General features: G+C 44.1%; 1 protein-coding gene across 3 annotated transcripts in view; it reads right to left on the minus strand.

Annotated features, from left to right (window-relative positions):
• The window catches only part of FKBP15 (FKBP prolyl isomerase family member 15), a 60,331-nt gene extending 47,536 nt beyond the window's left edge, over positions 1-12,795 (minus strand). For 2 of the 3 annotated variants that reach the window (XM_047768183.1, XM_047768182.1), the window contains exons 1-2: positions 12,623-12,795; positions 1,644-1,759 (exon numbers count right to left, since the gene is read on the minus strand). In XM_047768183.1, coding sequence (XP_047624139.1) covers positions 1,644-1,759; positions 12,623-12,675 — 169 coding nt within the window. In that variant the 5' untranslated portion in view covers positions 12,676-12,795. The remainder of the gene's footprint in view (positions 1-1,643; positions 1,760-12,622) is intronic. The other variant, XM_047768184.1, reaches the window with a different exon arrangement.
• Positions 12,796-12,852: the final 57 nt, after the last annotated feature.

Raw genomic sequence — 12,852 nt, forward strand, 5'->3', positions numbered from 1 at the left:
TTGGTCTCTATCTAGGCCACAGCTGTGGCAATGCTGGATCCCTAACCCACTGTGCCGGGTGGGGGACTGAACTCACATCTCAGTGCTCCTAAGATGCTGCCGATCCTGCTGTGCCATGGTGGTTACTCCCTGTATTGCTAGTTTTTATTTTATTTGTAAATGTCTGCGTCAGACAGTATGAGTAATTTTTGGGTTGAAATGCCTCTATAATTCCCCTTTGAAAATATAATTAACTAATAGTTGTTGCTGTTTTCTAATTTTAAAAAATCAAGTTACTTCATTGGGTGGGGACTGAGGTTGGTTGTTGGTTGGTTGTTTTTATCCACATCCATTAACTCAACCACTTTAAACTGAGTTAAAAGTATACCACTGATGAAGAGATGCAGCTCAGGAAATATAAGGCATAGCCGACTAGAAATCTGGCCAGGTTATGGCTTGGAGAACAGGACCAGCAATCCACAGCAAAACTGCCAAAAGTGACAGGTAAGATTTAGAGCAAGAGTCAGCAAACATTTTGTCAAGAGCCAAAGAGTAAATATTTTAGGCTTTATGGGCCATAACAGTACCTGCCGCAACTATTCAACTCTAAATATACTAACAATATCCTCAGTGCCAGCATTGTGCCTACCATGTAAAAGACACTCAATACTTTCCTCTTCATTCAACAGATATTTAATTTAATGTCCTTTCCCACCCATCTACTCTGGGTAATTTCTATCAGTCCCTTGCTCCTTAGCTTCTTCGATAAAGTATAAAGGGGGGCGAAAAAGCTTTGGAGTGAGTCAAATCAGGCTTCAAAGCCTAGCTCTGTCACTTACTACTGTATGACTCTAACCAAGTCCCTAAACCTCTCTGAGCCTCACCCATTTTGTAGAATTGTGAGAATTAAATAAGACAATCTAAGTAAAGCACCTGAGACCAGACACATAGGAGGCATTTAAAAAATATTAGCCTCCCGGGAGTTCCCGTCGTGGCGCAGTGGTTAACGAATCCGACTAGGAACCATGAGGTTGCGGGTTCGGTCCCTGCCCTTGCTCAGTGGGTTAACGATCCGGCGTTGCCGTGAGCTGTGGTGTAGGTTGCAGACGCGGCTTGGATCCCGCGTTGCTGTGGCTCTGGCGTAGGCCAATGGCTACAGCTCCAATTCGGCCCCTAACCTGGGAACCTCCATATGCCGCGGGAGCGGCCCAAGAAATAGCAAAAAGACAAAAAAAAAAATTAGCCTCCCATTTCAGTCAACAAATATTTGTGTCCATCATGATGAAAGGTACAGGGATACACTGTCTAGCTGGGAAAAATTCACTGTCAGCATACATCTAACCCATCCAGGTGAAAAGACGTGAAAAGCAGCTCTTCCCTCCCGCTAAAACATTGGACATTGCCTACTTAAGACTGCCCTGGGCAGAGTTTCAGAGAGTGGTATCCACATGGGGCAAAAGAGCTTGCCTGTGACATTTTCCCATTAGTTTCCAAAAAGGGACATACTAACTAGCTGCTGGAATTCAGGAGTTCAGAACTCGGAGCAGCACGCACCTCAATGGCAGTGAGCCTGGCCAGACTGATCAAGGATGGATGATCTGGCAGGTCCCTATTGGCAGGTTGTTTACCATTCCCCAGAGGCCAATCCTAACCTCTTAACTCACCTGTTGATACTGTGCCCTGGCCTTTCTTAGGCTGCTTTGGGGCTGTATACTGGAAGAACTCATTTCCATGGCCAGCAACTGCCTGATCTGGTCCAAAAAGAGAAGCCAATCTGGCACTGTTAATAGAAAATAAAAATGATATTTCAACATATCTCAAACCTGGAATTATTATAAAAACTGTTCACCCTCCAACAATAAAGAAACACCACCTTGACTACATATCCCACCATTCAATATTAGAAGAGGCAGCTAAGAGTCTTTGAAATCAAAACTGTCTTCCTTTTTTTTTTTGGTCATCTTTTTAGGGCCACACCCAAAACATATGGAGGTTCCCAGGCTAGGGGGTCGAATCGGAGCTGTAGCTGCCGGCCTATGCCAGGAGCCACAGCAACGGTGGATCCAAGTCGTGTATGTGACCTACACCAAAGCTCACAGCAATGCCGAATCCTTAACCTACTGAGCGAGGCCAGGGATTGAATCCGAAACTTCATGGTTCCCAGTCGGATTTGTTTCCACTGTACCATGACAGGCACTCCCAAAATTGTATCTCCGATCTGAGCAGCATCAAATGGCCTTCCCTGTCCCCAGGACTTTGGTCAAGGCATCTCTTCTTTCTGGATCTCAGTTTCTGCATCTGCAAACTGAGATGATTTTGATTTGTCCAGATGCTATGGTCTCCTCACACTAAATTCTTTTTTTTTTTTTCTTTTTGTCTTTTTGCCTCTTCTTGGGCCACTCCTATGGCATATGGAGGTTCCCAGGCTAGGGGTCTAATCGGAGCTGTAGCCGCCAGCCTAAGCCAGGAGCCACAGCAACATGGGATCCGAGCCTCGTCTGCAACCTACACCACAGCTCACGGCAACGCCAGATCCTTAACCCACTGAGCGAGGCCAGGGATCGAACCTGCAACCTCATGGTTCCTAGTCAGATTCGTTAACTACTGCTCCACAATGGGAACTCCCTCCTCACACTAAATTCTTGCCTTTAGCAAATCAGTTTCCTATTATTATTATTATTTTATTTTTTTTTTTGGCCATACCAGTGTCACGTGAAGTTCACAGACCAGGGATGGAACCCATGCCACAGCACTAGTGACAATGCCACATTCTTAATCCACTGTGCCACATGGGAGCTCCTCCTATTTGTAAAGGTGTACTACAAACTTACTCCATGGGGCATAGTCCATCTACCATTTCATCTAACAGGCAGAGCCATTCTTTTATCAGCCCTTGGGACGAATCTTATGCCCCAAGCATTCCACTTAAACTGCTCTTACTAAAGTCACCAACCATCAGAGTTCCCATTGTGGCACAGCGGAAACCAATCCGACTAGGAACCATGAAGTTGCTGATTTGATCCCTGGCCTCGCTCAGTGGGTTGAGGATCTGGCTATGAGCTGTGGTGTAGGTCGCAGATAGGGCTCCGATCTGGTGTTGCTGTGGCTGTGGTATAGGCCGGCAGCTGTACCTCCGATTAGACCCCTAGCCTGGGAACCTCCACCTGCCGCAGGTGCGGCCCTAAAAAGCAAAAAATAAATAAATAAATAAAAATAAAGTCACCAACCACCTCTTCGTTAATAAACAGCCCTTAACTTATTTGGCCTGCATTCTGCCTTTTTACATTGTCAATTTATTTGTTCTTCTTTAAACAAACTCTTCTTTTGACTTCAGTGGATACCTGCAGGGGAGAGAATGAAACCAAGTAGGACCCTGTGGGGCTCCTGGACATACAAGCCTTCCTGTGTTCCCCATTTCTTGTTTGTAGGAAATAGGCTTCATTCAGCCTCCAAGACAAGACCTTCCCTGAGTTCCAAAGGGTAGGTCAAACAGTTGCTAATCAGGGAAGGGAGGGGATACAGAGACCAGGGAGGAGCAGTCAAGTGCAGCTTTGGGGCAGGGTCCTGGTTTCTCCTCAAGGAATATACATACATAACAAGATCTTTGAGTTCTTCTGAAGAACTAAAACCATCAATAAATGAAAGCCAGAGAGAAGGACCACTAGAACCAGTGCCAGGACCACTAAACACCAAATTTGAAGATGAATGAAAGCTTGCATCCACCCTGATCCTTATCTGTGGCCCTATTTTCTACTCCTCAACTAGAAAACCATTTCCTGGCCTTTCTCAAGGGAGGGCACAGTCTTTTGGGAATTAGCCTGCTTTGTTCTCCTTCACCTGGCAAAGCAACAGAACTATTTTCTCTCCCTCACCCAAACTCTGTCTCCACATTTCTATCTGGCGCTGGTGGACAGAGACCAAGTTTCAGCAAGAAGAGAAAGGACTGGACAAAATAAGACATCAATTAATGTTAATGCCCCCCCCTTTTCTTTTTCAGCTGCACCCACGGCATATGGAAATTCCCAGGCCAGGCACCCATCCTGAGCCTGAACCACAGCTGCAGGAACTCGGTATCCTTAACCCACTCTGATAGGTGGGGGGATGGGACTAGTACCTCCACAGAAACAAGCCAGGTCATTAACCCACTGTACCACAGGGAGAACTCCCATGCGAGCACCCCTCTCAACGTCTTTCCATCTCTCCATGACCTTCCCAGACTTCCAAAGGGTAGGTTCAAACAGTTGCTAATTAGAAGAGGGAGGGGATACAGAGACTAGGGGAGGAACAGTCACGAAACAACAGTGCAACCTTGGGGTATGGTCTTGGTTTCACCTCAAGGAATATACATAACAAGATCTTTGAGTTCTTGGCAGAACTAAAACCTTCAATGAATGAAAACAAGCTTGCACCTCCCCTGATCCTTATCCGTCGCTCTGTTTTCCACTCTCAAACTGTAAAACCACGTTTACTGGTTTTCCGCAACAATATTAGCAACAATGCTAATGCTGCACAAATCTGTATTCTTGGCCCAAAATTTGTGTCTGAGTGCCAGCCAACACAGATATTCCACAGTGAAGAAAAATGCACCAGGTCCAAACAGCAATCACATTTTCCAAAGCCCACTGCCCTGGCAAACTCTGTCCTCACTCTTGATGAATGACATTTTGTTATCAGGATCTTCAAGACTGTCCCTAGGCTCAGTGATTTGCTGGAAGGACTCACTGAACTCTGCATAGAATTGTACACAGGTCTAAGATCTATTACAAAGGATACACAGCAAAATCAGCAAAGGAAAAAGGATCTTTGGAGCAAAGTCCAGAGGAAACCAGGAAAAAGCTGCTCAGAGTCTTCTCCCACAGACACGTTAAATTCGTCCAGCAACTAGTTGTAACAACATGTGTGATTGTGGTCTGCCAGAAAAGCTCACTAGACACTCGGTGGCCAAGGTTTTTCACTGTGAGCTAGTCACATAGTAATCTTCTATCATTTACTAAAATTCTAGACTCCTAGAAGACAAGGTTTAGTATAAACTATATCATGTGTACAGATCAGGCACAGTGAGCTGCTCCTATCATTTGTAGATAGTTTTATATCAGTGTGGAGAACTGTTTACCAGTCCAGTTCTGGCTGCCAGCCAAGTGCCAAATGTGTAAGCAGGTCTTTCTAAAGATAATTGTCTCATTTCTACTATGTTACCGTTTTTTGCAAACATCCATAACCAAAACTGAAATCTGAGCATCAACCTTGACTTTTCTTTCTCCAGCTATTCATGACCAATTGCTGAGTCCATTTGAGTGTACTTGCTATTTTGTGAACTTATTCATTTCCCGCCATTCTTACTGTCACTTCTCTAGTTCAGGCTACCATCACATCAACATTGCTTGAAGTACTGCAATTACCTCCTGAATCATCTCCCTGCCCTGGTCATGCTGTTGGCAAAACCTGGCCCCGTCCACCGGTGGTGCCAAATAGAAATGTGGAAACAGGAGTTCCTACTGTGGCACAGTGGAAACGAATCCAACTAGGAACAACGAGGTTGCAGGTTCGATCCCTGGCCTCACTCAGTGGGTTAAGGATCCGGCCGTGAGCTGTGGTGTAGTAGGTCGCAGATGCGGCTTGGATCTGGTATTGCTGTGGCTGTGGTATAGGCCATCAGCTGTAGCTCTTATTAGAACCCTAGCCTGGGAACCTCCATATGCCTTGGGTGCGGCCCTAAAAGGACAGAAGACAAAAAAAAAAAAAAAAAGAAAAAGAAATTCAGAGACAAGGAGTTCCCATTGTGGCTCAGCATGGGATCCATGAGGACACGGGTTGGATCCCTGGCTTTGTTCAGTGGGTTAAGGATCCGGCTTGCTGCAAGTTGTGGTGTAGGTTACAGGCACTGCTCAGATCCTGCATTGCTGTGGCTGAGGTGTAGGCCAGCAGCTGCAGCTCCAATTCGACCCCTAGCCTGGGAATTTCCATATTCCATGGGTTCAGGTCTTAAAAAAAAAAAAAAGACAATTAAAAAAAAAAAAAGGAAACAAATGCCAAAAGCTTTCGGGGAAGGAGAAAAAAAAATAGCTATCCTGCTTTGCTAGGCAAAGGAAACCATAGAGGCCCAATCCCCTAAAAGCTCTGTGCCCTCACTTGGGAGAGATTAGGAAGTGGTTTTATAGTTTGAGAGGAGAAAATAGGGCCATGGACATGACCAGGGCAGGTGCAAACCTGTATTCTTCTTCAAAGTTGGAGTTTAGTGGCCCTATTACTGGATCTAGTGGTCCTCCTCTCTGGCTTTCATTTGTTGATGGTTTTAGTTCTTCAGAAGAACTCAAAGATCTTGTTGTGTATATTCCTTGAGGAGACCCCAGGACCCTGCCCTAAAGCTGCACTATTGTTTCTTGATTGCTCTCTGTATCCCCCTCCCTTCTCTGTTTAGCCACTGTCTGAACCTACCCTTTGGAATTCAGGGAAGGTCTTGGAGGCTGAAGCTTATTCCCTAAATACAAGAAATGGGGAACAAAGGAAGGCTTGGGCCCAGGAGTCCCACAGGGCCCTGCTCAGTTTCAATGCCTGCTTCTTATCCATCCTCCCCACTGCACCCATAGTGATCTCTCTACAAAACAAATTAGATCAAGTCTCTTTCCTCTTTAAAACTCTCAATGACACCTCAGTGTTACCAAGATAAAAATCCAAACTGCACAAGACAACTTTTCTAAGCCCCTTGAAGACCTCACCTCTCCTTACTGCCTTCACCTCCTATCTGTCCACTGCTCATCTCCAACTGCATGCTACAGTCACAATGGAGATCTTTTAACTTCTCAAATAAAGCAAGACCTTTCCAATCTACAGCTTTTTGATATGCTATTCCCTCTGCCTGAAACATTCTTCCTCTGGAAGCTACCCCTTAATCTCAAAGTCTAGCTTCCATATAAATCTATACTTCATTCAAGAAATATGCATCAGACACTGCATTATGGGCTGGGTACGCATTGGTGATCAAATCTGGGTTCTATTTTCAAGCAGTGTATATATTCTAACAAGGTAATAAGGTATAGAGTATATAACTGCAAACTGTAATATGAGATATATAACAAGCAGCTCTTATACGGAGTCACAGTCCATAGAGATTAATAAAATTTATTCAGTCATTTATCATATAACATAATAATTGATGACTTGTTACAATCGTTACTTGACTATTATTTTGCCTAGCATCTGGTATAAAATAGGCTCGATAATGAACTCAAAGTCTAGTCTAGCTCTAAGCTCCTCCTCTCCAATGGAATCCTTAGATTAGGTAAAGTACTCCCAACTACTCTTTTGGCCCTTTTTACCCAATAATGTATAATACATACTAGCACTTTACAAAATAATTTGACTTGAAATTGCCGTGGGAGTTCCCATTGTGGCTTAGCAGTAACGAACCTGACTAGCCTCCATGAGGATGTGGGTCTGATCCCTGGCCTTGCTCAGTGGGTTAAGGATTCGGGGTTACCATGAGCTGTGGTATAGGTCACAGACGAGGCTTGGATCCCGTGTTGCTATGGCTGTGGTGTAGGCCGGCAGCTGTAGGACCAGATTCAATCCCTATCCTGAGAACTTACATATGCTGCACGTGCAACCCTAAGAAGCAAAAAGAACCAAAGAAACAAAAAAAAAAAAAAGGAAAGAAAGGAAACTACTACCTTGTTTTCTCAAAATAGTGTACTGTGGGTTTCCTGTAAGTGGGGCCAACAATGCCTACTTTACAGGACTAAGGGAGTTTCCGTAGTGGCTCAGTGGTTAACAAATCTAACATCCTTGAGGATGCAGGTTCAATCCCTGGCCTTACTCAGTGGGTAAGGATCTGGCGTTGCCCTGAGCTGTGGTGTAGGTTGCAGATGAGGCTTGTATCCTGGTTGCTGTGGCTGTGGGAACCACAGCCTGGGAACCTCCATATGCGACCCTAAAAAGCAATAAATAAATAAAGGACTAAGAGGTTTAAATGATACTCCAAGGGTAAAGAGCAATGCTGGCCTACAGATGACATCAAAAGATGTTAATGAAATTGAGAAGCGATTAAGATTTCTCCTAGCCAGGGCAATCTGAGCAGATTTCCCCTAAAAGGACCAAGATTCTGGAAGAGTTGAGCAATGTCTTTAACCTTGTGAAAAAACTTAAAACCTAGTTAAGATTAACAGATTACACACAAACCAGTGATAAGAATGTCCTTGTTAACTTCTGTAAACTAAGGGTATTTGATTTGTTTTTCCTTAAAGGTCAGCCATTTGATGACTGCAAAAATCAATTCCAAAGCCTGGTCAACCCAACTGTCTTTCAGATTAAATCTACTTTCTATTAATTTTTTTTTTTTTCTTTTAGGGCCACACCCAAGGCACATGGAGGTTCCCAGGCTAGGGGTCCAATCGGAGCTAGAGCTGTCAGCCACAGCTACAGCCATGCCAGATCCCAGCCACATCTGTGACCTACACCACAACTCATGGCAACACGAGATCCTTAACCCACTGAGCAAGGTCAGGGATCAAACCTACAAACCTCATGGTTCCTAGTCAGATTGTTTCCCCTGCACCACGATGGGAACTTCTTTTTTTTTTTAAACTTTCCATTAATTTTTAAAAATGAACTCTACACAGACTTCAGGGGCATGAGTTTTTTTCTGTAGTTTATTCCATTTTTCCGCTTCTATAATGTTCTCAAATGTACACACTCCCCCAACTATGTTCCCACAAATGGACTTGCAAACTCTGGATTTAAGTCTCTTAAGTTTCTAACTCATAGGAAAAGTCATTACTGCATTAATCATATTCTTAAAATAAATGTTAACCAATGCATTTAGGTGTCAAAGTCCTTATCTAACCTGAGTTTTATACACCTTTTCTTTTCTCATCAAAAATAGTAACACATGTATTTATGATGTATCAACATTTTAATAAGTGGGGATTCTTTTTGCTGTTAAAATACTTCTTTTCCAAAACGTAGTACCTAACATTTACTTCTATAATAATAAGGCATACAGGCAATCTGGTGGAAATTTGCTTGCGTGATTTCAAATCCAGGTTCTTTTTTACTTTTAGCTGTTTGATCTTAGCAACTTACCCCTCTGATCCTTAATTTCCCATTTGTAAAATAGATATAATAGTAAAAACTATCTCAGAGAGTAGTAGAGAGAAATAAATATGATAATGCACATATAGTACTTAGTTTAGCACCCGGCGCTGAGTAACAAGGTGTGTTTTATATACATGTGCACATATCCTTAAAATGCTGGTCCAACTCAGACACCCCTAGAAGGAAGAAAGTATGCTTGATCAATCACAAACTGATCTACAACTATAAAGTGATAATTGCATAAATACAAAACCACAGGATTGGAAAGTCTCAAAGATCAGCTAGCGCAACCCCATCATTTATTAGACTGGGGTATGGAAGTTCCCATTGTAGTACAGCGGAAACGAATCCAGGAAAAATCCGACTAGGAACAATGAGGGTGCGGGGTCTATCCCTGGCCTCGCTCAGTGGGTTAAGGATCTGGTGTTGCCATGAGCTGTGGTGTAGGTCACAGACACAGCTCAGATCCTGCATTGCCGTGGCTGTGGCGTAGCCTGGCAGCTGTAGCTCTGATTGGACCCCTAGCCTGGGAACCTCCATATGCCTCACGTGCAGCCCTAAAAAGCAAGGAAATAAATAAATAGACTGGGGTATGGAGAGCCAAGGATGGGAAGCAACTTGTCCACAAAGTAACACTGCTAACTGGGGGCAGAATCAACATCAGAATCTAGGCTTTTCCATACCTTTTACAGAACTTAAAAATGTTTTCCTGAGTTCCCATTGTGGCTCAGTGGTTAATGAAGCCAACTAGGGACCATGAGGTCACGGGTTCGATCCCTGGCCTTGCTCAGTGGGTTAAGGATCCAGTGTTGCCTTGAGCTGTATTGTAGGTTGCAGAGGCAGCTCGGATCCCACATTGCTGTGGCTGTGGTGTAGGCTGGTGGCTACAGCTCCAATTGGACTGGAACCTCCATATGCCTCAGGTGTGGTTCTAGAAAAGGCAAAATAAATAAAAATGCTTTCTGATGAGCAGTTCCAGATTTCTCTTTTTTCTAGAGTTACATGGGTAATTTATCATTACCATGTTAATCATATCTCCACATATATCTTTTATATAATCCAAAACACAAGTATACACATAACTGGCCCCTTAAAAATGCTTTGTGTTTATTACTACTGGAGTGATTTTATTCTACTACTAAACTGGAAGTTTCTTAGGGGTAGGATCTGTATTAGCTGAAGTCCTACATTTAATAGGCGTTCACACATTTCTTCATTTCAAAGACTCAATGGTAGAGAAAGGGCTAAGACAAAAAACAATAAAAAAACACAGCAAGCCTCCTGAATCTGCTGACTACTCTTTATTTACAGTTTAATTATGGACTCTAAGAGGCCTAGAAACTTGGAATACAGATTATCAATCATCTATACAGCCATTCTAGGCACTAATACGCCCACTTCTATTAGGCTTGACTATCTTAAGTGGAATCAAGTAGGCCACATATTTTGGTCACGATACTTAAAAAAATTAATAATCAAGTATATTTACAGTCCATTAGAGTTGTACAAGAGGAACTGAGAAGCAACGGCAGTGCTCACTGTCATATGTTCTACTTCCTTAGTGAAAAAAGCAGGAAAAGCTGAATCAGGGAATGTTGGTGAAACTTTCTGCATTCTCAAACCTGATTTGGTTTTTCTGGTTATTACTGGGATCAAAAATAAGTTACCTGAATAACTTTGTTTACTAAGCCTTTTATCATTCAAGTAGCTGTTGTCTGTGTCTAGAGGCACAGACTTATGCCTAGAACTAGTGTCTTAGCTCCTTGAGCAGCCTGCACAGGAAAGCAGCATAGCTGAGCCACCAAGAACTTATCTCAGGCTGGGAAGCTGGAGAAGAGCACATGACTGTCATTATCTAGGCAGGAATTTTCAGTCAGCAATGCACTGCTTGTTGCATGCAAGATGGGAGATCTAACATTCATTTACAGACTGCCCTCAAATGCTTGCACCTAGTGGAGAATGCATTGAAAGTGCATCTTGTAAATATTCAAAAGGCAGGCCATTTACAAGACAGGTTTGGATGAAAAAGCACTAATTCCAAAGGCTGACTACACAGTCAACAGCAAATGGCTGGACTACAGGGCAATTTTAGTCAATGTTTTTGGGTGGAGTAGGGAAAAAAGGAACCAAAGCATTGCTTAACTCCAAAATAAATAAGCAACTGAAAGAACTCAAAGTGGAACTATAGTGGCTGTAGGCTACCCTAAGTGAGGGTAGGGGTGGAACGGGAAGGTGAGAATGAAAAGAGGACTTAGGATGGCTAATGTAGAGCGGTCACAGTATAAGTCCAAAAATCCTTATTAAGACCAAAAGAGACCATTAATCATTTCATGATTAATCTTTTGTTTTTTTTTTTGGTCTTTTTCCCACACCCTGCAGCATATGGAAGTTCCCAGGCTAGGGGTCAGTTGAAGCTGCAACTGCCGGCCTACACCAGTCACAGCAACCTGGGACCTGAGCCACATCCACAGCTCACAGCAATGCCAGATCCTTAACCCACTGAGCGGGAAAGAGATGGAACCCGGGTTCTCATGGATGCTAGTTGGGTTCCTTACTGTTGAGCCACAATGGGAACATCTAACCATGTATTGAACATACCCCCAGGACCAGAAGGAAGCTGAGAGCAGGCAGAGCAGCTTAATCATCTTGTAACCTAATCTCTAAGCGTTTAGTAGAACAAGGAGTATATACTGGTGCATTCATCACTCTACGTTCTTAAGTTGGCTAGATATATTCAAAGACAGGCTCTGCAAGGATCAGAACTTGACAGCTCACAAGTTTGAAAGTAGTCAAGCTGTCTACTGACATGGCAGAAAGGAGAAAATGCTTAAGTAATTACTGGAAGAGACAAAGTCCTGCCACTTGAAGACCTGTACCCCAGCCTGGTATATATAATGGCTGGGGACAGAGAACAGCAATTGCAGTTTATTACATTGGTTTTAAGCTTTAGAATACAATTTCACACCTCTTATACACTCAATAAGCACCCCCTGTGCAAGGGGCTGTGCTGAGCACTGGACAGAGATGGACAACGTGAGCAGGCCTTGTCCTATCAGGGTTCATAATCTAGTCGGTTCGGTGTGCAAAGATGAAGGCAGACACACCTAGTTGTGGGACCGTGGGGAAGGGAAAGCAACAAAAAGCTGACATCCAAGCTAGGTCTTGAAGAATGCTGAAGCTGACGCGCCAGCGCCAATTTTGAAGTGCCACCGCCTTATCTACGGAAAAAAGTCTCTTATCGGCCTCAGGTGAGGCATAAAAACTCTGAGACGGGTATTTTCATTAACAATCACCCCCACTTCACGGGAGAAACTGTGACCCCGAAAGCAAAAAGCGAACCCGACGGTCGCCTTCAGGGAGATGCCAGGTCCAGAATCCCGGTGGACAGACTCAACAGTTTCGCGCTCCGTCGGGATTGAGACCTGTGGAGCACCGAAATGCGGCAAACGTCTGGACCCGGAAGTTGGGAAGAGATCTGATAAGAGAGCGACCCCTCCAACCGTGCGCCAGGTTCTCTCAGCCACGCCCTCTGTCCCACGCTTTTGTCACTCACCCGCCGCTAGGCGAGAGGAAGTCGGTGTCGTCTTCGTCGCTCGCACCGAACATCTCGCTGGCTTTCGCCCCGCTGTAGGGAGGAGGTCGGCGAATTTCCAGAGCCTTTCACCGCCGACGTCGTAAATTGCCGCAGGGGCGTGCTGCTTTCCGGCAGGACGAACTCTCTCGGTTACTCTTGCCAGCAAGATTAGGTTATTGAGGAGGTGGAGCAAAGGCAAAGGAGAGGAC

This window comes from Phacochoerus africanus, chromosome 2 (assembly GCF_016906955.1).
Source record: "Phacochoerus africanus isolate WHEZ1 chromosome 2, ROS_Pafr_v1, whole genome shotgun sequence".
Lineage (NCBI taxonomy): Eukaryota > Metazoa > Chordata > Mammalia > Artiodactyla > Suidae > Phacochoerus > Phacochoerus africanus.